Consider the following 23,684-nt stretch of genomic DNA (forward strand, 5'->3'; position numbering starts at 1 on the left):
TCTGCCAGTCCGGACGCCTCATCTCGATATCTTGGGTGTGAGTGGGTACCTACCTTAGTTAGGTAGGTACCTCAGCTAAGTGATGCAGGTAGGTACCTACCTTACCTATCTGGCTTCTGGCTTGGTGGGTAAAGGTTACCTACCTGGCGTGCGCTCTAGCCTGGAAAGCGCAGGCTTGTTTCAAGGGGATCTCCAAAATGGTATAATTACGTGGTGGACGTGATCAGTGTACAGCCGCAGCGGTTTGCTCATGATATCATCAGTGCCCCCACTGGCATGAGCTTGCAGCAGTTGCGCATGGACCCCTCAGCAGGTTCACCTGCAGACAGAAGATTGGATTCGTTCCGAGCAAAGCACCATTCCAGTCGCGGTTCACGGCCGAGTCAGCCTTGATTTTGGCTGCGGCGGACTATGCGGGTGCCGTCTTGTATGCGGGCGCCGTCTTGCATTTTAATTACTAGAAAGCTTCTAGGGAGATTCTGTAGTTGGGTTGCTAGGCGTATAGGCTGCCTTCACTCACAATCCAGGCCGCGGCTGACCTCATCTGGGAGGAAGGGGAAGTACCAATGTCTAATGGACACACGTGTAGATGACGGTGTATTACTCCAAGCCTGAAGATTTCCTTGTTTTCTATACGGAGACATCATGCTTACTCTTACCCTGTCTTGCTACGGAGCAAATGTCTTATCGTCATCTACCTAGAATCTTTGCTTTTCTACGGACTTTTTCTCGGCGAATGCCAAGGCTGCAAAGGCCTGACCCCGAGCCGTTCGAAGCATAGTAGATATCCAAATGTAACCCGGGAACCTTCTCGCAAATGTTCATGATTGGCTTGGACATTGCTCGCTTGGAACTTTCTGTGTGAATACGCTGTTTTTGTTTTGCTTTTCATCTGTAGGTAGGTACCAAGTTATCTATTCCATACCTGCCATAGCAAGAACATGAAAGAAAACCTCATGTAATCAAGTAACTGAGGTGCCTACCTATACACCTGTCTACCTACCTAGGTACCTTAGGTAAGAATCGTAAACAGCAGTCAAACACTTCTCCTACCGGGTTACTCCGGCTGATTGCTTTCCTGGAGAAGTTTACTCCGTATGGGAAAATCATTAGGAAATACAATTTTACGCTTATCACCTGTCCCCCATCCCACAGCTTTTTGAGAACCCCCCATTAGGTATTCGCCAGGGAAGATTTAGGTAGTGCTACTTCTCTTTTTCACAGTATCAGTAGAAAGCTCTGTGCGGCCGAGTAGAACTGCCGTGATCTGAACCTTTCCCTGGCCACCCTGGGCCTGCTGAGGCTCTGATCCGCGTGGCAAGGCAGGACAGGGCAGGGGAGTCACGCTCAACCCCTTCAGCTGTACTGTATGCTCTGTGCTATGATTTAGGTACCTTCCCTAGGCAGGTGGTTACCTGGGTCAAACCCAAAAGTTGCCTCCCAACAGAAAAACGACTTGGGTCGAATTGGGATGAATCATCTCAAGAGGGGGAAGATACGAAAAGAGAAACGACACTCGGGACGAAAAGGGGAAAGGCTGACCTCGTTGAATCCAGGGAAGCAGTGCGGTGATGCAGGCTTTTGGCTTTTGGGCGTTTTGAAATGATTCCGCAATTCAGATGGATTCCCATTCCGATTGATTCCCATTCTCATTCCCATGGCATGCCTGAGCTCAAATGACTTTCGGGAGATTTTTTCTTTTTCTTCTCCAATATCAGACCAAACTTTGCCGTAGTGTCATGACAAACAAATCCATCCCGCCGAGCCCGTTTTCGATATGTTGGGCACCGCGAAAAGATACCTATTCGTATTTTTTTACCATGACAACCTTTGCAAAGCCCCTCCAAGTAAATCCCCCCCCAATTTTTGAGCTCAGCTAGCTAAACTTTCGGCGTCATCTCCGCACCAATGCTACAATGGAATGAATCCCAACTTCTCCCATTTACAATACTGGACATCCGAGAATTCTGGGAGCGATCAGGAAAAGAAGAGACCCCTAAGCCTAAATTGCGTTATCAGTCTAGACCCTCCCTCAGCCGCGAGAAAAAAAGAAAAAAAAGTTGCTTGAATCGACTTTTTTTTTCCCTTCCCCAAACCGCGCTGGGGCGAGGCGTAATTATAGTGGCGACTTGTTCGGCAAAAAAATGTCACCGAAATTTACTGGTCGTCCCAAAAACAAGGAAGAAAATGAAAGAGGAAAAAAACTCGTACAGTAGAAGCTTACGACACGGCCCAGTACCACGTAAAAAGACCCTTATTAGCGTCAAACTTTATGCGTAACCTCGTCCTCGGCTGCTACGTGGGCCTTGTGGAGTGATGAAGCTGGTGAGCGAGCAGGGGTTACGGGGGCCCATTCTCCACTCACAAGGAAAACTCATCGATGGGGGTGGATGATGTCCCCGCCGGAGAGAGATTCAGTCTCTCGGTACGGCGGCTGCTACGTGGTACGTGAGGAGCTTTGTCTATTTGTCTTTTTGCCTTGTGTTTCTTTTTTTCCTCTTTCGCAAAACGCCCCGACCGGCTCCAGGAGCTCGTCGACACAGGGCTGGTTCACGGCACGCGGGCTCGTGCTTGTCACAGTTCCCCAATACGGCCTGTTGCATGAAAGGATGCCGCCAAGCTTCTCGATACGGGTGGACTGTGGACTTTTAGTCTTTGAGAAGCAATTCAATCGATGTAAGTCGAAAAGGACGTTCTAATCATTCATTGGTCTTTATCAGCTACCGATATCTGTTACGGAGTATTACGCAAGTGATAGCGCAGACCGCTTCAAGCTATTGCATCTTACTGCGACGCCCACTCTTACACTATTGAAAATCATGGGCGAGTACCAACCTAGGTAGGTACTTTGCAAGTAAAATAAACTGCTGATGAACACTTTCACCAGCTATACCTGAATCCACGATCCTGTTTGTCCGTCAAATCTGCCTCGTGCTGTCCGAGTTTGTCAAGAGTCACGGGGCCGCTGTCTGCCTCTATTCCCGTACCCGCCGACCCCGAAACCTCGCCGTCACGTATCGTATTATCCCGCATGCATAAGAACCGGTACAGCAGCACAACAACCGCCAGCAGCAACCAAGTTACGATGCTGGTGACCACCCCCTTGAAATAACGTGGCCTCTCGGTCCACAGCTGCGGCGCACCGATGCAGCCGGCGCAATAGCCCATGAAAAACAGGCAGTTGACAACGGCGCGTTTGGTGTTACCCTTGAAGTTGGACGAGACCAAGCTGAGCAGCGGCGATGCGACGGCCGAGATGCACGAGGCCAACCATGAGGCAACAATCACTCCCCAGCCGGCGTCGAGCGGGAGCTCCAGAAGGAGTATTGTGGCAGCGAGCGGCGGCACGATCATGATGAGCACGACGAAGGTGCGCTTTTGTGGCATAACCCAACAGAGAAAAACGCCAGTCCAGAGTAGCGCGATTTGCACAGCGCCCGACGGGGCCGTGTATAGCATCGTCTGGTACCTGTCGTAGCCGATGGAGTTGATGACCAGAGAGGCAAACTGAGAATAATTTTGATTGTCAGTATCGTACTCGATGACATCATCGATGCGCACAACCATTCTCTGTCTGCTCACTGTAAGTACTGGTGCCTGCATGGTAGTTAGCACCCCAAACCAAAACACACACCACACCTTGGGATCCCTCAGGGCCTCTCTAAGCTGCACCACCGAAAACGACGTCTTGTCTCCGCCCTCTCTATCCTGAGCCATCCGAGCACTGAGAACCTCCTTGTCGCGCTCGTTTAAAAACCACGCGTTGTTCGGCCCGCACGGCATCAGGATGTAAAACACAACACCGACGGCAATAGTCAAGGCGCCGCAGACCAGGAAGAGCGTCCTCCAGGGCGCGAGGCCCAGGCTGTCGTTGACGCCGATGCCGTACGTCAGAAGGCAGCCGAGGACCTGGGCGAGGCCGTTCATACTCAACCAGGTTGCCGTGCGGCTGGCATGGTCTTTCTTTTGGTACCAAATGGCCGTGATGGTGACAAATGCCGGGCTAACGCAACCTTCCGTGATGCCTAAGAGGAAGCGGACGGTGGCGAAGCCGGCAAATTTTGTGGGGGCGGCGAGGCAAAGACATATTGCACCCCAGATTATACTGTATGTTTTGAGTGGTAGGTTGTCAGCAGAAAATTTCACACGCAATTTTTTTTTTTTCTCTTATGTTCCTGTTTTCGTTGGACAGAATGCTGGCTTTGATTTCGCTCGAAAAGAACATCGCATAATGCAAAAGCGGGGCAAAAATCAACAGATCACAATGAAAGCACCCTACACAGTAGAGCCTACCAATTTGGTCACAGGCAACTTGCTCATCAAATAAATGAATGGATATTCAGAGATAAGCTGGCCGACGTAAAAAATCGAGGAAGCCCACGAAAATTGCTGCGGTGTGAGTTCTAGGTCTTCAATGACCCCAAAGACGCCCGCATAACTCAGACTTTGCTTGTCGAGATACTGCAGGAAAAAGACGGCGCACATCATGGGCAGCACTGTCCGGTCAATCTTGCGCAAAACTTTCTGCTCCTCGGTCAAGGCCACTGGCAGGAATGAAGTATCGACAACATTGCCCTTGCTTTCAACTCGAGGTGCTTGAAGTTGAATGGGTCCGTTCGCCACGGGCTTGGTCTCCATTTTGCTGAGGAAAAGCAGGTCGTCAAATGTAGGCAGCAAATGGTACAATAAGTTTATCAAGACTGAATTATACGAATGAGCTTCCGTCGCGGGGTTTTGAATGCATGGGCGGACTGATGATTCCATCCGAGCACTTCTCTGCTCCTCCTATAAATGGCCATAAGTCGCTCTTCGCAAACCCTTTTATTATTGTCCATCTCTTCCCATGCTTGTCGTGGTACGAACAACTTGCTGATCATCTGCAGTAAGACCGCTCGTGGGACGGTGTCGGTCGGCATAAGTAGTACATGTCTGGCATTGTCGATTTTCCCCTTCTTTTTCATAGGTCGTCTCATTTGCGGCGGGGAGACTATGACGGCATATGCGGATGGCTGACATGACGGAAGTTGCCGTCTCACACTAGGACTGGACCTTCGTCTGTCAACTCCTTCATTAACCAGTAACATACAAGCAAGTTTTTAATTTCAAATTTTCCTTGCCACTCCCACCTTTGTACCAACGCAGACACTCGTAGCGTTGGTACGGCTCCACGGCCCTGTGGAGGTCTGCAAAGAGGAGGCCAAGCGGAGGCCAAGCGGAGGCCAAGCTTGTGCTTGTCATCAGGGAAGAAGGGCGTCGGCCGGGATGGACCTGTCAATGCCGTTGGCTCGGGCGAGGTCCTCAAAGCCGACGGACCAAACGAATCACCTCCACATCACGAGGCGGCGAGTTCGCTGCTCTGTACGGTAGGGATACGAAACCTTCCGGGGGATACAGCCTATGGCCCATGTATCCGCATGCGCATGTGCTAGTGCAGTCCGACACTGCGTCGGAGAGAAATCAAGCCGTATCTTCGTCGACAAAGACACCGTAGTGGGAGGGGAATACTTCGTAAGTCTGTGATGCGTGAGGGTGGATGTCTGGCCTCGTGTCTGGGTCTGGTACGACAGAAGGACCAGGATCCGATTGGTTGTCTTGCTCCATGCGCACCGAGTCGTTGGCGAAGAAACACCAAGTTTGCTTGACGGGGGGCCAAGGTCGCATTGGTCATAGTCTCACAGTCAGCCGGGATACTCGAGAGTGCCAGCATACCCCGTAGGTCGGTCGAGGGGCTGCGGCAGGGTGGTAAGGCTGGGATACGCGAGGCAAAGAATGGTACGTGCTGACACTTGATAGACCCGGGTATTTGATTTGAGTGGCGAAGATCCTGGGAAAAGGGCGAACTTCAACGCTGTGATGCGAGGATTGGATCCGGAAATGCGCAATATTCGTCGCTTCGGCATTTAGACGCACCGGAGTAACGGTGATCACCAAGGAGTATGTTTTGGCTGGAGCTTGGAGTGGATGTTCCCATAGACCGTTTGGGCGATGCAACCGCTGGACGAATACGCCCCCTTGCCAAGAATTTTTAAAAATGTAGAAAGTGCGTTAATCGTCGCAGGATTGGGCTGGATTTTGGGGGCTGCTTACCCAAGGGGGTTACGATTAGCGCCTGCTCGCTGCAGTAAGATCCGACCCACACCACTCTCACGCGTGGTCTTGGGCAAATTTTGCAGTGAACCGGTGGCGCATCCTAGAGGATTTAACCGTAGCAAGAAGAAAACAATAGGAAGGAGAAAGCAAATACGAAGAAAAAGTTGAGGCAAGCTGGGAGAACTTCTCTGACCGGCCAAACAGGGCGCTTAGGGGAGGCTCTGCTTCCCGTCACCTTATTTTTCATTGGTGAGAGTGTTTTATCACTTGATAATGAGTGCAACAATGCAGGTGCTGCTCGAGAATAAAAAAGCAGCGATTGCCGTACCTTTTCGCTATTTCAAATCAAGGAACAGACATGAGTTGCGAGAAAAAGCTTTCCAGGATAAGCTTTTTACAGGTCGCGACTGCCATGGTGGTCTGTGAATACGAATTCAAAAGCAAGAGCTACCACAACACCAACGCAAAGGGCTGGGCCGCGGCAGTGTTGGGGGGAAAATACAGCAAGCATGCCTTCTCTGCGTGGGCCTATCGCCATTGTGGCGCCGGCTCTGCTGGTGGAAACGGTCCACGCAGTACCAACCACACATTTTGACCAATTCTTCCCGTTTTGGAATGAGTAAGTCAATGGAAGAAGCTTTTTGATCACATGAACTCCATCTGATGGGCAGGCAGACTGACAGGCAGACAGGATGCTTCAAGAAATCATCCATAAGAATTGCTCAACAGAATACACCGAATACAAGGCAGGCAACAGACCGGAAGGCGCGACTCTGTCATCGCTCATCAGCCCAGTCATCAGCTGCATCTTCGAGACCCTACCCGAACACAGGAAGGCCGAGTTGGGCGCCAGCGCCGTCATCCTGGGCCTGTTGCCAACAATCCTGCAAAGTTTGGGCAGCACACCGCCTGAAACGGCGCTGCTCTCCGTGCGACGCCCCCTGCTCGCCACGCTGCTGGCTCTTGGAAGTCCATCTGTTACGGCGATGAAAACCAGTAACCTCATGGATAGCTTCAAGGATTTGGTGGAAAAGGGTGACACCAGACCCACGACCATTTCGGCTTTTCGCTGGAATTATGTAACAAAAAGGTGGAGGGTGGCTCTAAGTGCTGCAGAGTATGTGGCCGCCATCGTCTCAGCCGCCAACGTCGTTTATCTCGCTTATCAACTGGGTTCTCACGCGATCGTCATTTTCGCCCCAGAGACCATTTTCATGCTGCCGCTATGGACTTTTATTTGCATCATCATCCATTTCGGAGGCGTGTTGATTTTGCACCTCAAGCTGCACGTCGACCACAAAGAATCGCGCAACTCAATTCGGCAACTAATCCATTCTGAACAGCACGACAGCCATCGTTATCCTCTGCTCCAGAATGAAGAGCCCAAATCCGGTGTTTTGTGCAGGATCTCTACAACTTTCCGAGACGATGTAATCCCTGCTGCTTTTCAAAGACGCAAAAGGCTGCGGTGGCGCAAAGAGACCATCCTCGTCAACTTCCTGATCTGGGTACTCAGCATGGGCACCCTGGCGAACCTCGTCTTTGGCAGCGTGATTTTTTCCAGCCTACTTTTCTTCAGTGTCCGGGACGTTTTGCTCATCGTGGGACGATATTTCATAAGCGCACTATTTTGTCGTGGCATAGTGAGGCTTGAGTTGGCAGGCTTTAAGGAGTGTACCTTCTTTGAACAGGACGAGAGATCCGAAGACCAGCAGACACATGTGGATAGCACTGAGCCAATACCGCTCAAAGATGTGTACCAGCATCCCCAAAGGGAGGCTAGGCTTTGACAAGCCAATACTTACGACGTACGGGGGACATAAAAAAGAATTACCGGTAAGTCTGATGTCTGTTCGGCCGAAAATTAACATGCATACTATTTGTTATAAGCTCAAAATGTATATACAAAGCGCACTGCAAAAAGAGTATGGCTTTTTGAGCCATTTATTGACTTTCAGCGTGCGTATTTCAAATCAGGCTTATCGCAGCCCAAATGAAAGAATGCACTGCGGCGCACTACCACGTAAAGCGCAAAAACAAGTGACGGAAAGTGGAGGCTTTGGAGGGCATGAATGGAGACTCCCGGTTAGTTAGCTTGAGCGGAGTGGTACCGTAAGTGGGTAGCCCGTGGAGATCGATCCAATGCGGAACGGGGAGAATACCGTTTTTTGCGTTTTTACGCAAATCCCATCTTTTTGGGCCGGAGCTCTCGGGGCCCAGTAAAATTGAGACGAGGCTAGCTACCTAGGTAGCTAATCAAGTTGCCAAGACCACTGCCCGCGAAGTTGCCTGCCAAGCTGGGTAAGTGTTGAGTGGTGTGAATACCTGACTAGGAAAGGTACCCAGTGACAGGCAATCATGAGTAAGGTAAGGAAAAGGGAGGGAAAGAAAAAAAAAAAACAGTGACCCCAACTGCCCAGCCAAGGGGATGTCGAATAAGTGTCCAGTCCATCAAGGTACCACCTACTTAAGTACCTACCTACCTACACCTCAAGAATATCTACATAGTACCTTGCCAACTTGTCGTATCTCAACATTCCAAAGAACTCGGTGCACATAAAAAACCAAGCTCCCGTATCAAATAAAACTATGACAAAACCCCACTAGGGATATCAAAACTCCTGGAGTAAATACCGGAAATTAATTGTAAACCGTTACCATGGTTATACGACTTGGAACTTGGTACCCTTCATGCAAAGACTGACGTCTTTTGTGTTTTGGGTTCTCGGTTATTATGACATACCGTTTGCTGCCCACGCCAGTCAAAAATGGGTGACATTGGGGCGGTCTATTCCTCAATGACTTGTTTCCTGCCTGTTCTGTAATAGTCGGGTTAGTGTTTATCCTGCCTTGTTTCTGGGCTTTTGTGCTGGGGGTGATCTAAGCGGGTCCTTTGGCCGGTTTGGGCAAGAGCGTGTTAGGAGACGAGCAAGACGAACTGTCCTGTCCGTGCGACACGTTTTAAAGGTTCACTGCATGCATTCCCTGTCGCTCGGCGCCATTCGCCGACCCCACCTTGCACAAGACCAAAAATAAATCAGCATACGATAAATACGAAAGATGATCCGATCGAATCCATAAAGTGACAGAGATTTTTGTCCATTCAAGCCATGGTAAAGTTGATGGTAAACTGGCGAGCGAAGAATAATGGGATGGAAGTTTTTTTTTTTTTTTCTTGGTTATGCTACACGCCCTGCGCGCAGGATTGGTCGCTTCAGATGGCAACAGTAATCGCATCTCTTGGAAAGATTGAAACCATTCTTTACTGTGTTGGTAACCTTAAAACGGTAATCAAATGCATACCTATTTTGATCTGAATTTAATTCGTGATTCTCCTATACCAAGTACCGTACTACTGTACGTAGTAATAAGGGGCCGTGCTGATAACTGAGTTTGGAAATCTAGACCACTAACAATGGGTCTGGACAGGAAGGAGTGAATTCAGATGCTTTTGTCACTCGGTTGGCCTTCGGCCGAGACAAACTAAATGCACGGTACGTAGGCAAATGGATACCTGGGTAGGTAAGGTAGGTAGGGACGGGTGCTGCGGGGCTGGCTGATTCGCTGCAGCGGCCCCGTGCGCCCATCCCATCATCTAAGGGAGGACCAGGACTAGGACCACCGACACGCAAATGGTGCAGCTAACATCATCCGCACTATGCGGCCGCCCTAGGCCTCCCCCATTGCCTTTCTCTGCGCCTTTTTTTCCTCACCTGGAATAAGGTACGAAGTACGGCACATACGGTAGATTCCATGGTTCGGTCGATAATTCTCTCGCTATCGTAGACATGAACGTCCCATCAACGCAGCAGCCACTGCCACTTCACCCACCAACGACTCTCTATCCCTCGCCGCCGCCACAGCAAACAGCTCAAGCTCCCGCTCCTGTGTCTGCCGCTTCTGCACCGGCCTCTGCGGCCGCGTCCGGGCCTGCCCAAGGCAGCACTGGTCAGCAACGCGAGCTGGGCAAAAATGCGCTGCGTCGGCCACATCGCAAGTCGAGGCTGGGATGCATGAACTGCAAAGCTCGACGGGTCAAGGTATGTAAATTTACGCTAGATTTAATTATTATTGCCCCTCTCTTGACCGGATATGAATTCAGAGACTGATTTTTTTCCCCGGGCGCATCCACGCAAACGCGAGATGTCCAGTGCGATGAGAGTCATCCTACTTGTGGTTTTTGCCTGGCCAGGCAATTGACCTGCCAGTATCCTGAACCACCAATACCTGCTGGTCAGCCTCAGCATAACTTGTACGAACAGCATCGGCAGTCCATCTCGCCGCAATCACCAGCCCACCGCGGCGTCGTTCCCAAAAATGATCCAAGGCAACCGACTTTTGCGCCAATGGGGCCGGCCTCAGCCACGTCGTCGCCTCCGAATAATTACAGCACCACGATGGGCAGTCAACATGATCCCCGTCGGACTTCGGATATCGCTATAGCTATGGCGGCGGTCACAGTTGCTACAGGGCCTCTTCCGCCCCCCAACAGCCCGGGATCCAACTATGGGCACAAGCTGAACATGGATGACCTTGAGCTTCTCCTAAACTTTACCAGCTCTACTGTCAACTCCATGTCGCGCCACAGTCACATCTTGGACCTTTGGCGTGAGGATGTGCCGAAGCTGGCCCTTGACCACCCTTTTCTCATGCACGCCATTCTCGCCCTCTCAAGTGTCCACCTGGGCCGTTTCCCCGAGGCCGGCCGCCACCGCAGCGCCGACTACTACTTCAGCCAGGCCAAGAATCACTGGTACCAGGCCGAGCAGCTGGTCGGCCCCCTGCTGTCAAGTGGTGCAAACGAGGTCACATGCCACGCCCTTTACATGTTTGCTTTGCTCGCCGCATATTTTGCCATCGCAAGGGGTCCAACCCCTGACAGCTGGTTACCCATGGGTGGCGGTCCGCACGAGCGGAAGAACGAGCACATTCTCGAATGGTCCGTTCTCACCCGCGCCATCATCCCCGACGACAAGGAGCAGTGGGCACGACTCGAGCGCGGGCCCGTTGGAGCCTTGGCCTCCCTGACGGTCAAGTGCATGAACATGCTCGCCACTTCCTCGGGGAGGCCCGAGGCGGAGCCGTTTCGCCGGTTGCGCGAATACATCATGGATAGCGAGTACCACAACCGCGAGCTGCGCGACCGGTACATCAGGATAGTAAACGGAGTGTCCCAGTGCTATTCGGTAACGTACGACGAAAAGGGCTTTCCGGAGAAGCATGCACGGGACATGGGGTGGTATTCGTTCGTTGCGGTTGCCGATGACACCAAGTTTCTGGAACTCCTCAAGAACTTTACGCCGAATGCTCTCATCATATATGCGTACTCAGTCGTTATCGTCAAGGATGTGGACTTCGGCTGGATGACTGAGGGTTGGCCGCATCACACAATGTCTGGTATTTACCGACATCTGGAGCCACAGTACCGTGTTCATTTGTCCTGGCCCATCAAGAAGATTGGATGGGTGCCTCCGGGGTGAATGATGCTCATGTTGATTTACTTTATCTTGCGTCAAAGATGGCACTAGACGTGTTCATTTCCATCATCTGAGCTGATATTGTTCAGCTGTCTTATTCTGCGAGTAATTTAAGGCCGAGCACTGGGTTTTGGGGGGGCAGTTTTATATTTAGTTTATACCCACGTGTTGATGATGAAATGATTTCAAGACAACACACATTACACATACCCTATTTATATCTAGGTGCTCATGATTCCTCACAAGTTGTGCCCAGAGGAGTTGGCAGCGATTCGACTTGAACCGCCTGCACTGGCAGGTTTACTTCTTTCTTGCCATCTCCACGTCGATGTCGTCGTCGTCATCGTCACCATGGAAGAACCTGAGAATAGCGGCGGCAACGACATCGCCATCGTGGTCCAGGTGAGCTGTCTCGGCCGCCCGCTCGGCCGTTTCCCGGTCCTTGCCCTCTATGGCGCCCTGCTCAATTCGCATCTCCATCTCGCGCTTGACCATCTGCTCGTCAAAGGCGAGGTGGGCCTGCACGGTGAACATGCGGCGCGGGATGTAGACGCCCTGGACGTTGGTGTGGGGGCTGCTGCCCCAGACGGAGACCTCGGCGTTCTCGGCCAGCAGGCCGTTGGCGCTCGAGTACGTCGGCGGCGCCACCACGTGGTCCTGGTGCATCTGGTGCAGGTGCACAACCGAGTCATCCGTCTGAAAGAGACGCTGGCCCACGGCGGTCAGGTTGATCTGTGAGTGGCCTAGCTCCCAGTCTTGGGACGGCGACGGCCTGACCTCGGATCCCAGGAGGCGGCACAGTATCTGGTGGCCAAAGCAGATGCCTGAGAAGCGCATGTCGGGCCTGGTCTGCCAGAGCTCTGTACGATCAGATGGGGACGGTCAGCGAAAGGTTCAGCCAGATGTCTCCTAGCATTTGGTGCTTGTTCGAGTCTAGAAAGTCGTGTTTCAAAAGGCGAGACGCGTGCAGAAAGAAAAAACCAACCTTTCAGCAACGCCTTCAGGTCCTTGATCCAGTCGTCGTCGCCATGCGCGTCGTACATGCTGCCCGTCAGCAGCACGGCGTCGAACCCTTCAAACTCGGACGCCTTGGGCACCTCGCCACCCTTGTCGGCCACGACGAACCGTATGTCGGTCTCGATGCCGAGGCGCGGCTTGTGCTCGTCGCCGGCGGCCTTGAAGTGCCGGTGGAGGTTCTCTCCGTACGTGCCCTTCCTCTCTTGGGATTGGGGGTGTGGCTCATCCGTCTCGAGTACCATCATGCGCACGACCGGAGGCGAGCTCTCGCCCTCGCTTCCGTACTTTGCCGTCGCTCCGTTGGAGTCGTCTGCCGTCATGATTGGATGTGGCTGGATGTGGCTGGATGTGAAATGGGGTTGGAGGAGATGTCACAGAAGGGCTCGGTTATCAGAGTCGGTGGAGGAGGTTTTTGATTGAGATGAAGCTGAAGGGAAATGGTATGAAATAACTATCCCTCAAAATAGTACACAGATCTACCAACAAACAGCCTTTCACCGTTGAACAAAAATGTCAACTTGGGGATGCAGTCCTTTTGAAAAAGAATTGTCCCTTGGACAGATCGGCCACGCACGCCATCGTTGCTCGCCCCTGATTCCCCGAAAATCGGAACGAGCCATGTGGCTTCCATCGGAACAATCCCAACTTTTTTTTTCCCTAGCCGCGTTCGTTCGTGCCTCTGTTGGAATTCTCCAGAATTCTGTCACCGTCACCAGCTCTGCGGTCTGAACAAACTGGCGTGGAGTTTACTTGGCGATGACGAATGACGAAAGCGCGACGCCACCACTAAGGCTCGCCCAGCGGGAGGTTCCACCGCCCTTAAATCGTCGGAACGTTCGGCAATGGAAGGTTTTCTACCGTACAGAAGATTCTACGGTAAGGCTGTCTTTTTTTTTCCCCTGAAAAAAATTCCCGAAAGAACACATGGTGATATTTTCTTTTCCCCCTTCACTTATACAAGCAACTGTGCGGCGCCAGACATCGCTATTATGTAATTATCCATCCTGTCAATTGGAAATGATGCGGGTTGACCTGTCGGCTTTTAGCGATTACGAATTGTACGGAGTACGTTCCGACCCAAGGGTCGCTTGCGTCGAAATGACGGATGCCCAGAGAGCCCAGGTCCCACCAAGTCTGGGGGAGAAAAGTCAAGAGCAGTCATTTTACGTAAAATCCAAGTCTTGTTTCGGTATTCTCCGTAAAACAAGGGTAAATCTTTGGGGGGGAGAAAGTGGCTTGCTTGCGTCCTGATGTAACCGCCTTGGCGGCCCGGCGGATATGTCCTATTGGTCATTAAATTGCTTCCGCGACATCTTGCAGGCTTGTTATTCTTTTTAAACCATAAGTGCCTGGCGGTAAATATCTCCATCGATGAACGCCACCAGCGGTGGTTTTTTTTTTTTTTTTGCGAGCCGCTTGGGTGGTATGCCAAATTTTGTTTATCTGTGTGGTTGAGATTCTCGTGAAACAAACTTCACGGCGGGAAACTTATCACGGACATGGGTTATTAGTTATCAGCCTTTGTTCGAAGGACCTGTGATGAAGCAGGTCTGGCAATATGATCACAACTGCAAGAGGTATCAACATCGAAAATCATTGGTCGCATCAGTGGTTTAGTGGTAAAATCCATCGTTGCCATTCTTGGAATAGACTCGATGGGCCCCGTGTTCGATTCACGGCTGATGCATCACGTTTTTCTTTTGCATTTTTGCCCTCCCCATAATTCCTCATCATTGTCCTGTTTGCTCAATGGCTGCCGTGGAGAGAAGTTGACAGCGGCGGTATTGGGAAAAGCGCTGGATTTTTTTGCAACTGCAGCGGCGGTCCTGTACGGCTTGGTGGTATGCAGGAAGTGTGTGTCAAACTAAGCATTATGCGGCAAGGGACCAAGCTCGCCAGCTTTTCGAAAAAGCCATCTACTTTAAAACCACTCCAGCAGTATAACATTCGAACTAATTCAACGAACAAAACCTTAGTAACTATCTCCAAAAACCAGATGTTCTTGCTATCATCTTCGTGTTCAAGAAGTTCTTATTTTGAGGTGCTAAAACGAGTTAAATTTTGTGGTGATTTTGGTATCCCTATTTTCTTACTCCCTCTTGACTAGGTAGGTACCACTGGCGGAAACTTTCGTGGTCGTTCCAGACAGGATAGATTTATCTTTTCATCTTTCGTACCCAGGCAGCTATTTTTAAACCGGTCAAGCAAGGCTAGTAAAACAAGACAAATGGCGGCCAGTGCATTAGGCGGCGGAAAGCAAATACCTGATCCCAAGGAAAGAAAATACACGTGGTTTTTTTGCTACTCACCACCTATTATAGCACCTGGATGAAAGGAGACTGAAGTACCTCGCATAGCCACCTTACCTAATAGGTGTTTCTCCTGCTTAGTTGGCGATCCACTCGAACTATGGTTGCCTTCCTACTATCCTGGCTGACGGGAAGTTTGGAAACCAGACAGGTAAGGAACACCCAGGTGCATGTCCCTGCCTCCTTGCTTCAAATCATGTCAACACAATGATGTTGGTTGAGAAGGACGAGGCAGTCGCAGACTGCGTTGCGGCTGGCATGTGCTGTTTCTTTTTCCACAACGAGAGTTCCATTACCAAGCCCGTTCACCATCGACAGTTCACCGACGCTCCATTGCATGGTACAATTCTACATGGTCAACATTGAACAAAGTCCAGCAAGATTTGCCTTGTGGACAACCCACTCAAGTTGCTATATTAACTCGATATATCTCTGTCTTTTAGTACTGCTCTCCATGCAAGAGGTACCATCTCCCGCCGAATCAGAGGCTCGGCCTCAAACGGCTTCCAGCTGCCCTGTATCTTCATCAAACCCGCCATCAAACCCACAGACGGCGTTTATGGTCAACGACATCTTCGAGCAGCTCTAGCAGATAGCTAAGGTGATCGCGAATCAGAACAAACAAACGCCCCCTCGGTCAGCATCAGAACTAGAAGGGTCAGGCGACGATAATCTGCCCTTGCCAACAATGGCAACACCGACGGTACCGCATAGCGATCAGCCTGACGAATACCACGACATTCAACGTGACCGACAAGGCGTTCTACCCCAACCCGACTCCTCAGGACCATTCATATTTCGCGCGCTTGAGTACGCGTGCAACTGTCTGAACTGGGCAGCGGACAACTGGCTTTGTCCTAAGCCGCAGCCCAACAAGAACCTGGAAGGCGGACCGCGTATTGCCATCATCGGGGCTGGAATCACGGGTCTGATGGCTGCGGCGCAATTGACAGGACATGGCTGCAGCGTAGTCATCTTTGAAAAGGGTTCCAAGGAGAAGCTTGGCGGAATCTAGGCGGTACGTCTCCTGGCCGTTGTGCCCTTTACGATCTTAATAGTATCGCACCAAACCTGGGTACCACTGACGCTGGATTGTCCGCCAATGCATCAATAGAGGTTCGCCAACCGTTCAGAGCTCAGCAAAACTTCGTTAACGCACCGCTTCCACCCCGACCCCGAGAGCTGGCGGAAGAAGCCCTTCCCCGACCGACCGCAAATCACCCGCTGGGCCAAGCAGCTATGGGAAAACCATGGCTTGGAATCAAGCACACGTTTCAACACCAGGGTTGTACGCATCTTCCGTCCTCCGTTTGAGAAAGATCCATCGGACACTCAAGTACTGTCGCCGCTTGGAAGCGGATGGTACGTCAACAGAATGGGCTACGGGTTCTTCGACGCGGTCGTAGTCGCCACTGGCGTCTGCGGCAAGCCCTCTTCATCAGATCTGGAGGGCAAGGAGGTATACGAGGGCATAGTGCGCAATTTTGAAAATGTCACATCGTCAGTAGCTGGGTTGATCTCTTTGTTTCGATCACAAGGTTTGGTCCTTTGATGAATTGTTTAGCTGACTTGGCATTCTTACAGAGATGATGTTAAGGGGAAACAAGTTGTCATTGTCGGAGATGGTCCCCTGGTAATCGACGCTTTCGAGTGGGCCATTGATGAGATGCCCAAAACGTTGACGGTCGTGACCGGTGACCAGGACATTGTCATCCCTCCCAGTATGATGGCCAAGGTGTTCGGGTGGTTGGAACAAAAAGCAATCAAGACACTAGATCGCGGAGGTCGTATCACCCGACCTGTGATCAGTCTACTTTTCAGACGCGGGCCCACGCTCGTCCTCCCCGACACAATGCTCCAAAGACCGGGCTACTGGTATCAAAGGGATCTCAGGGCCATAACCCGCGGCCTCGACTATGCATGCTGATTTTGGCTGCAGGCACGGGGCGTGCATTTCTCCGCCTCTGGGTTGCTGGTCGATGAGTCTGGACCCTGCTTGGACGGTGGTCCGGCCGGATCACATACGGTGGCGGTTCCAGCGGACCTTGTGATCATGGCATCCGGTTACGATAGACCAAAGACACACTTCTTGCCGGCTGAGTACCGTGAGTGGCCCTATGAGATGGGATACTGGTTCGGACAGGTGTTTGCCCCCTGGGACATGTCGATCTGCGCCCTAAACTGCACTTACCGTCACGGACTGGGGCCCTCGGGCTCCTGGCATACCGGGTTCTTTATGCGGATCTTGCTCATGTTCATCAGTTTGCCTGATGCAAGGCCATCCAAGTCAGCGTTGTCTTGTTGGCAGCTCCGCAGTCAAGTCTTGCGCTCGCTGCTTCCTGCAGAGCTTACCGACTACGTCGGCTACCTTGAGGTCTTTTCTTGGTTCGTGTGGGCCATATTGGTCCGACCCTGGCGTTGGGGCTGGATCTTGTTTGTTCTATTCGGCATCGACTCCTCCCTAATCAACCTCCGTGTACCGAGGAAGGATGCTCCTGTCGGTTACCAGACCGCTTAGACAGTTAGACTCGCCGAGTTGCTAATTGGCAACAGCTCATCTACGTCTGCCGGGTTTGAAAGGACGCAAGTTAAGACTCTGCGCATGACCGCATGTTGGAGCGAGATAATTCAGTCTAACGAAGACAAAGCCTTGCAGACGGTTTGATTTCTTTGAGTGTTCATACATTGTTTTCTTTCAGTGTCTCTTGGGCGGAGACTCTGGGAATATGACAGTAAAGAAGAGGTTACGTGCAACGTGAATTTCTAGGAGGAAAGCATCAGTTGCGAAGTATACACCAGTGACGGCATGATACTTCAAGGGAATGGTTATTGTGAACAGGACATGGCTTAGAATCGGCTTTGAGAAAGCAGTTGGCACATCGCATGAGGTCCAATAAACAAGGGTATATGGATTGAAACAGTTTACAGAAGATATATACGATTATCGCCCCTTGCCTCTGCTCGTACGGCCGAGCTCTTGCATCTTGGCGCGCTTCTGATACCTCTCCTCGGCACCAGCAATACCACTCCCCCTTGGCCCATCAACAGTTTCGCCCAACGACCGCTTGCGGCTCTTCTCGAGCAACGCCCTAGTCCTAGAACCACCCCCATTGTCCTTGGTCTTGACGAGCCTGTTGATACGGTCGACACCCTCTCCAAGACCCCTCCACTCCTCTCCTCCAAAGTTCATGCGTCCAGATCCTTGACTGGCAGCCTTGGCGCGGTCCTTTTTGCTTTCCTTTGGCAGGCGGACAAAGTGCGTCTCCTCGTACGCTTGGCGCTCAGCTTCGTCGCGTCGCTCTGCGGCTGTCTTTACGTGACGACCGCGACCGGCAATGTTGGTACCGATACTGGGTTGAGCGACAGGTGCGGTGGATAGCTCGTCGTTGATAAACTCATCCATGGTGGCGGACTTGAGCGGCTTCTGACTGCGGTCGTTCCGCTCGCGGCGCTCCACCAAGGTCGGCATGACGGTCGGGGCAATCTTGGGCGGGCGGTAGATGCCGTCCTTGTTGATCTTGCCTCTACTGGCGTTATCGTCCTCGCCGTTGAGTGCGGCGATGGACTTGAGGTTCGGTCGGGCATTGCTCAGGTCCGCTGACGTGGACACTCCTCCCTCCTCGAGATCCTCGTCGTCGTCGCTGGACTCGCCATCATCCCCGGATCCAGACTCGGAATCGGAGTCTGCGCCAGACTCTGCCTTCTTTTTCGACATCCCAGCCTCCTCTGCGGCCTTCTCCTGGCGCTCGGCATCGTCAATGGCGCGCATGAGCTTCTCAATCTGGTAGCGCAGCTTGTCCTCGAGAGGGCGGACGCCCTTTTCCAGGTAGAGCCGCAGCTCCACGAGCTTCTTGACGACAGCATCGTTCAGCTCCTTGGCATCCTCCTGGCCGCCCGACTTCTTTGCGCTCCGGGTCTTGAGCAGGATGAGAAAGACGAGGTTCTGGAGATAAGATAGCAGAAGCTCATTCTTGAGGTCCAGCAGAGAGATTCCCAGAGCGGTGGGTTCAATGCCGGCAAGCTTTGGCGTGACTTCAAATGCGGTATTGAGAGACTGCGTGAGGGATCCTAAAAGGTCCGGCAGACTTTGTGGCGCTGTTTGGGCCATTTTTGGTCTGTTGTTGTCGATTGAGTTTCTCAAGGTTTGGTACAAAAGAAAAAGAGGCCAGACGCGACTCCAGTTCGCTCCGACTGCATCAGAAAATTCCGAAGTCCTGAACTTTTTTTCCCCCTCTCTTATCTTATCGATTCGTCTCGGTAACTTCTCCTCTCCGCAAAGAACTGGAGCTGGAGTGGGTTAGGGTCCAGTCTGCATGGACAGGGATATCTCTCGTGGATCAATACGTCATGCTACTAACGCAAGGTACCGTCAAGCCGTGCAGTCGCTGTTCGGTGTGAATGCTGTGACTAAGCCAGCCACACGGGCTCCAGCCTTCCCAAGCTTGGGTGGCCGCAAACGTCCAGACAAGGGTCAACGTGGCTGCGCGACCACACTTGAACTCTCATCTTCAGCAAACGACGCACGACAGCCCATCTTTTTGACGTGTCCATTGTCACAACTTAGCTTACCTACCTTGCCTAGGAAAGAAAGTTAGCGATAAACGAGACAAACCTCGGATGCAAAATCCCGGGAAAAGCTCGCCGGTATTGACCAATTGCTCGTACGTCCAAACTTCCCTCTGTTTCTCTACTTTTTGATACCTATAGCTATCAGGATAGCTTGCTTCCTTTGATGTAACCCCTGCACTTTAGGCGACGTTTTGTGCCAAGCTTGGAGCGTACCGTAAGAGGCTTTCCGCTTCAACCGGCTCTGACCGAGCCGCACTCTTCTCTTCCACCATTACAACTTTGCGTCCGGTAGACGCGCCCTGTCTTGAACACATGGTGCTAACAGCTATCGAAACAGGCTGCCTAATTTGACGACCTAATCCGACTTCGCCGATACGATTATCACGATGCAATTACGAGAAATGGCGCCCTCACCGGCGTTGCTGGCACTGGCTGCCATGTTGACGCCCCAATTAGTATCAGCTTTCTACCTCCCAGGAGTCGCGCCGACATCATACAAACCGGGCGACAGGGTTCCTCTATACGTAAACGCCATCAGGCCGGTCGCGTCACGGCAGGACTCGATGCTGCACTCGATGCTCTCTTATGATTACTACCACACCCTGTTCAATTTCTGCCAGCCCGAAGGCGGTCCGGAGAGTGTCAGCGAGAGCTTGGGGAGCATCCTCTTTGGCGACAGAATAATGACTTCCCCTTTCGAACTCAACATGGCCAAGAACGATACTTGCAAACCGTTGTGCAAGGTCACTTACGACGCAGGGTCCGCCAAATTTGTCAACACCAGGATCGAGCAGGGCTACAGCGTTAATTGGTTGGTAGATGGTCTGCCAGCGGGAGAGTTGGTGCCGGACCACGGCAGCCTACCAGACCAGGTTCTGGAGGAGCCCGGTGTTACGTACAACAGCCAAGGCTTTTCTCTGGGGCTGGAGGACTACTCTACGGGTGTCATTGTGTTCAACAACCACTACGATATCTACGTCGACTACCATGCAGTGAACAAGAAGCCCGACCAGCTGCGCGTGGTTGGTGTCCGGGTCACACCGCGCTCTCTCGACTACCGCGACAAGCCCGCAGACTGCGGCCAACACGAGCCCCTAATCCTTAACGACGACGGCGAGACGCCAGTGCAGTTCTCGTACAGTGTCTACTGGGTCGAGTCGCCAACGGTCTGGGCGACGCGCTGGGACAAGTATCTGCGCGTGTTCGACCCCAAGATCCACTGGTTCTCTCTCATCAACTCCACCGTGATTGTGCTCGTGCTCGTGGCCACTGTCATGTCCATCCTCGTGAGGGCCCTGCGCAAGGATATTGCCCGCTACAACCGCCTTGATCAGATCGACCTCGACGACCTGTCAGGCAGCGGCGGCGGCGACTCGCTCGAGGACGGCGTACAGGAGGATTCCGGCTGGAAGCTAGTGCATGGCGACGTTTTCCGTACGCCCTCGCATCCGCTGCTCCTGTCCGTCTTCCTCGGCACCGGCGCGCAGCTCTTTGTCATGACGGGTTTCACCATCATCTTTGCGCTTCTCGGCTTCCTTTCCCCCTCTTCGCGTGGTTCGCTTGCCACCATCCTGGTGCTCTCCTACACTGTCCTGGCATCGGTTAGCGGCTACGTGTCGGCTCGCGTTTACAAGTCGTTTGGCGGCGAAAAGTGGAAGCTTAACATGGTTATGTCACCGACGTTGATACCCGTCATAGTCTTCTCGACCTTTTTCTTCCTCAACCTCTTCCTCTGGGCCAAGGGGTCATCAGGCGCCGTCCCCTTCCTGACCATGCTGGTTATCGTCGGCATCTGGTTCGTCATCTCGGTTCCGCTCTCAGTCGCCGGCTCCTTCCTCGGCTTCCGCCACTCGGCCATCGAGCCTCCCGTGCGCACCAACCAGATCCCGCGACAGATCCCGGCCGCCTCCACGACGTGGCTCCGACCCATCCCCAGCATGCTCCTGGTTGGTATGCTGCCATTCGTCGTCATTTTTGTCGAGCTCTACTTCATAATGAACTCGATGTGGTTCAGCCGCGTCTACTACATGTTTGGGTTCTTGTTCCTCTGCTACGGCCTCATGATCGTCACGACCGCCTGTGTCACCATCCTCATGGTCTACTTCCTGCTCTGCGCTGAGAACTACAACTGGCAGTGGCGTTCCTTCATGGCCGCTGGTGCCAGTGCATTCTTTGTCTTGGGCCACGCCATGCTCTACTGGATCAGCCAGCTGTCTCTCGCCAGTTTGGCCGGTAGCGTTATCTATTTGGGCTACAGTATTTTGCTGTCGTTCCTCTTCTTTGTCCTTACAGGTAAGCCCACAATTTTTCCAAAATCTCTGCTGTTTGTGCCGTTTAGAGTTTGGCCAGATCTAACAAACTTTACTTCATAGGCACGATCGGTTTCTTCGCCAGCTGGTGGTTCACCCGCAAAATCTACAGCTCCATCAAGATCGATTGAGCTGGTGCGCAAAAAGGAAATTGGAGTGGAAATGAAGCTAGGGGTAGACAAGGAGGGCAAAGTTGGTTGTATGATGTATACTGTATAAAGTGTTGATCAGGCTGGCACCATGTCTCGCTAGCATTTCATGACTTTGTTTTTATTTGGCTTGCTTTTTATTTGTGCTAGCGTCTACGTAGAGAACCAACTGTAGGTCAGTTAGTGTAACATTTCGGTTACGGGCAGCGAGTAACCAAAAGTCGGGGAATATGATTTCAATTGTTTCTTTTGCGGGAGCGTTCTTGCAGACAATGCTAATTGATGGTCTGTTTGCACTGGGTTATAATATAGATAACATTAATGGCTGGCCAAAGTACCTGCTGCCGTGAATTATTCAGTCGCCTCGAATATTGCGGTCTGCTCAAGCCCACGTGAGGCCTATGTACACGAATCCGATCGTCAGTCAGAGTCATCGTCGTCGTCATCATCGCCCATGAACTGAAACTGCTTCTTGACAGCGGGGCTGGCCGACGTCGGCGACGCGAGACCCACGGACGCCGCAGCACCGGCATCCAACGCGGTGCTCCCCCTGCGCAGGGCCTCCCTCTGCTCGCGCTCCCTGGCCTCGCGGCGACGCTCCATCTCGGCGCGCGCCTGAGCCTCGCGCTCAGCCATGGCGACACGCTCAGCCTCTGCCAGCTCCTCCTCGCGGCGCTTAGCCTCGGCGGCGGCTTCGGCGGCCCGGCGCTCCTCCTCAACCGGGTCGAAGCCCTTGATGACTACACCGCGCTCGGCCAGGATCTCGTTGGCCGACAGGGCGCCGATGCGGATCTGATTGTCCTGCGGCCAGGGGATGAAGAGCGTGCCCGTGTGCGGGTTCAGCCAGTTGCTCCAGTCCTGGGGGAGGACGTTGGCGGCGGGTTGGGAAGGGGGCGACGCGGCGGCGCTGGCGATGGTGGTCTGGGGTTGCTGCTGCGGCTGGGGTGTCAGCGCCGAGGCTGGGGCCGGAGTTGGAGGCGCTGTGCCGTTGGGTGTGGCGGCAGCGGAAGGCGCGGCGCTGGAGAGCTGGTTCTGCTGCTGCGACTGGTCGTCGTCGTTGGACGGCGGGGCCACGACGCCGTTGGTCACCCCGGCGGGAGGGAGGGTCGTCTTGCTGATGCGGCGGGCGTAGCTGAGGAGCTCATCGAACGAGATCTCATTGGGCTGCTTGTCTGGGAAAATGGTGCCCGGGGTGCTGGTCATCTCCTTGCGGGTTGTGGAGAGGGTCACGAGCGTGCCGCGGATCTGGTTGTCGAGGGCGGTCGAGGCGTCCCGCAGGTTTTTGATGTGGACGTGGTTTTCCTGGTGTCTTTGAACTGATCGAGGAAAGATGTGAGTTAACAGTTGCGTGCTTAAGCGATTGGCTACTCGAGCTTTGTTGGTATAGATCCTACCTTGAGCCAGCCCATCCTGGAGCTCTTCCTCTGCGGCAATTAGGTCGTTCCCGACCTGTAACGAGGGATTGTATTTTGCGATTGAATCTATCAGAGCGGCAAGAGCCTTCTCAACGCGCTCAAAGCGCGCGTCAATAACTGCGTCCATGTTTGAGGTGCGCAGCAAGGCACTCGCTCGCTCGATTTTCGGGAGATTTTTTTTCCCTTGAGGTGGGATATAACCGCGGCGAGTTATTTGGGTATTCTCAGACGTGATCGCGACTTGGGCTTGGCTTGATATCATGGGGGATGCCCCACTTGAGCTTCCATCGACATCGACATTATTGGCCAAAACTCAGCAAGGTGGGTCATGTGCCTGAGGCAGACACAA

The 23,684-nt window shown here is 52.6% G+C and overlaps 9 protein-coding genes and 1 non-coding gene across 10 annotated transcripts; 6 read left to right on the top strand and 4 right to left on the bottom strand.

Moving 5' to 3' along the window:
* Positions 1-197: 197 nt before the first annotated feature.
* MGG_16627 (uncharacterized protein) lies at positions 198-461 on the top strand (the record flags this gene model as incomplete). The annotated part of the gene is made up of 2 exons (XM_003711269.1): positions 198-200; positions 264-461. 2 exons carry the CDS (start codon positions 198-200, stop codon positions 459-461), a joined length of 201 nt encoding a protein of 66 aa, XP_003711317.1.
* Positions 462-2,820: 2,359 nt separating this feature from the next.
* MGG_07428 (allantoate permease) lies at positions 2,821-4,312 on the bottom strand. Its single transcript, XM_003711270.1, has 3 exons — positions 4,294-4,312; positions 3,583-4,105; positions 2,821-3,507 (listed from the first exon to the last, which is right to left on the bottom strand). Exons 2-3 carry the CDS (start codon positions 3,925-3,927, stop codon positions 2,881-2,883), a joined length of 972 nt encoding a protein of 323 aa, XP_003711318.1. The 5' UTR covers positions 3,928-4,105; positions 4,294-4,312; the 3' UTR covers positions 2,821-2,880.
* A 1,085-nt stretch (positions 4,313-5,397) lies between these two features.
* MGG_16628 (uncharacterized protein) lies at positions 5,398-5,904 on the top strand (the record flags this gene model as incomplete). The annotated part of the gene is made up of 2 exons (XM_003711271.1): positions 5,398-5,508; positions 5,794-5,904. The coding sequence occupies 2 exons, from the start codon at positions 5,398-5,400 to the stop codon at positions 5,902-5,904; spliced, it is 222 nt and encodes a 73-aa protein (XP_003711319.1).
* Positions 5,905-6,597: 693 nt separating this feature from the next.
* MGG_07429 (uncharacterized protein) lies at positions 6,598-8,005 on the top strand (the record flags this gene model as incomplete). Its single annotated transcript, XM_003711272.1, has 2 exons — positions 6,598-6,709; positions 6,782-8,005. Coding segments are annotated over 2 exons (1,211 nt in total), but the record flags the coding sequence as incomplete, so codon positions are not given.
* A 1,773-nt stretch (positions 8,006-9,778) lies between these two features.
* On the bottom strand, positions 9,779-13,589 carry MGG_07431 (uncharacterized protein). Its single transcript, XM_003711273.1, has 3 exons — positions 12,553-13,589; positions 11,778-12,427; positions 9,779-11,690 (listed from the first exon to the last, which is right to left on the bottom strand). Exons 1-2 carry the CDS (start codon positions 12,902-12,904, stop codon positions 11,868-11,870), a joined length of 912 nt encoding a protein of 303 aa, XP_003711321.1. The 5' UTR covers positions 12,905-13,589; the 3' UTR covers positions 9,779-11,690; positions 11,778-11,867.
* Positions 13,590-14,186: 597 nt separating this feature from the next.
* MGG_20121 lies at positions 14,187-14,271 on the top strand. The gene has a single exon. It is a non-coding gene; the product is annotated as a tRNA-Gly (tRNA).
* Positions 14,272-15,581: 1,310 nt separating this feature from the next.
* On the top strand, positions 15,582-17,411 carry MGG_07432 (uncharacterized protein; the record flags this gene model as incomplete). Its single annotated transcript, XM_003711274.1, has 4 exons — positions 15,582-15,860; positions 16,008-16,393; positions 16,478-16,628; positions 16,833-17,411. 4 exons carry the CDS (start codon positions 15,582-15,584, stop codon positions 17,409-17,411), a joined length of 1,395 nt encoding a protein of 464 aa, XP_003711322.1.
* Positions 17,412-17,729: 318 nt separating this feature from the next.
* MGG_07433 (uncharacterized protein) lies at positions 17,730-19,118 on the bottom strand. The gene has a single exon (XM_003711275.1). It carries the CDS (start codon positions 18,999-19,001, stop codon positions 17,835-17,837), a length of 1,167 nt encoding a protein of 388 aa, XP_003711323.1. The 5' UTR covers positions 19,002-19,118; the 3' UTR covers positions 17,730-17,834.
* Positions 19,119-19,351: 233 nt separating this feature from the next.
* Positions 19,352-22,284, top strand: MGG_07434 (transmembrane 9 superfamily protein member 2). The gene is made up of 3 exons (XM_003711276.1): positions 19,352-19,554; positions 19,800-21,754; positions 21,835-22,284. The coding sequence occupies exons 2-3, from the start codon at positions 19,849-19,851 to the stop codon at positions 21,900-21,902; spliced, it is 1,974 nt and encodes a 657-aa protein (XP_003711324.1). The 5' UTR covers positions 19,352-19,554; positions 19,800-19,848; the 3' UTR covers positions 21,903-22,284.
* MGG_07435 (uncharacterized protein) lies at positions 21,949-23,578 on the bottom strand. The gene is made up of 2 exons (XM_003711277.1): positions 23,315-23,578; positions 21,949-23,236 (listed from the first exon to the last, which is right to left on the bottom strand). Exons 1-2 carry the CDS (start codon positions 23,460-23,462, stop codon positions 22,341-22,343), a joined length of 1,044 nt encoding a protein of 347 aa, XP_003711325.1. The 5' UTR covers positions 23,463-23,578; the 3' UTR covers positions 21,949-22,340.
* Between the last annotated feature and the right edge of the window lie 106 nt (positions 23,579-23,684).

This window comes from Pyricularia oryzae, chromosome 3, assembly GCF_000002495.2.
Source record: "Pyricularia oryzae 70-15 chromosome 3, whole genome shotgun sequence".
Classification (NCBI taxonomy): Eukaryota; Fungi; Ascomycota; class Sordariomycetes; order Magnaporthales; family Pyriculariaceae; genus Pyricularia; species Pyricularia oryzae.

What these genes read in the sequence shown, in the direction of transcription:
- MGG_07435 (XM_003711277.1), bottom strand. Translation starts at nt 23,462, where the DNA reads ATGGACGCAGTTATTGACGCGCGCTTTGAGCGCGTTGAGAAGGCTCTT. An exon ending in CCAGGATGGGCTGGCTCAAG is followed by an intron (nt 23,237 to 23,314) that starts GTAGGATCTATA and finishes TTCCTCGATCAG; the next exon opens with TTCAAAGACACCAGGAAAAC.
- MGG_07434 (XM_003711276.1), top strand. Translation starts at nt 19,849, where the DNA reads ATGCAATTACGAGAAATGGCGCCCTCACCGGCGTTGCTGGCACTGGCT. An exon ending in CCTCTTCTTTGTCCTTACAG is followed by an intron (nt 21,755 to 21,834) that starts GTAAGCCCACAA and finishes TTTACTTCATAG; the next exon opens with GCACGATCGGTTTCTTCGCC.
- MGG_07431 (XM_003711273.1), bottom strand. Translation starts at nt 12,904, where the DNA reads ATGACGGCAGACGACTCCAACGGAGCGACGGCAAAGTACGGAAGCGAG. An exon ending in CCTGAAGGCGTTGCTGAAAG is followed by an intron (nt 12,428 to 12,552) that starts GTTGGTTTTTTC and finishes CTGATCGTACAG; the next exon opens with AGCTCTGGCAGACCAGGCCC.
- MGG_07433 (XM_003711275.1), bottom strand. Translation starts at nt 19,001, where the DNA reads ATGGCCCAAACAGCGCCACAAAGTCTGCCGGACCTTTTAGGATCCCTC.
- MGG_07428 (XM_003711270.1), bottom strand. Translation starts at nt 3,927, where the DNA reads ATGAACGGCCTCGCCCAGGTCCTCGGCTGCCTTCTGACGTACGGCATC. An exon ending in TGCAGGCACCAGTACTTACA is followed by an intron (nt 3,508 to 3,582) that starts GTGAGCAGACAG and finishes AATTATTCTCAG; the next exon opens with TTTGCCTCTCTGGTCATCAA.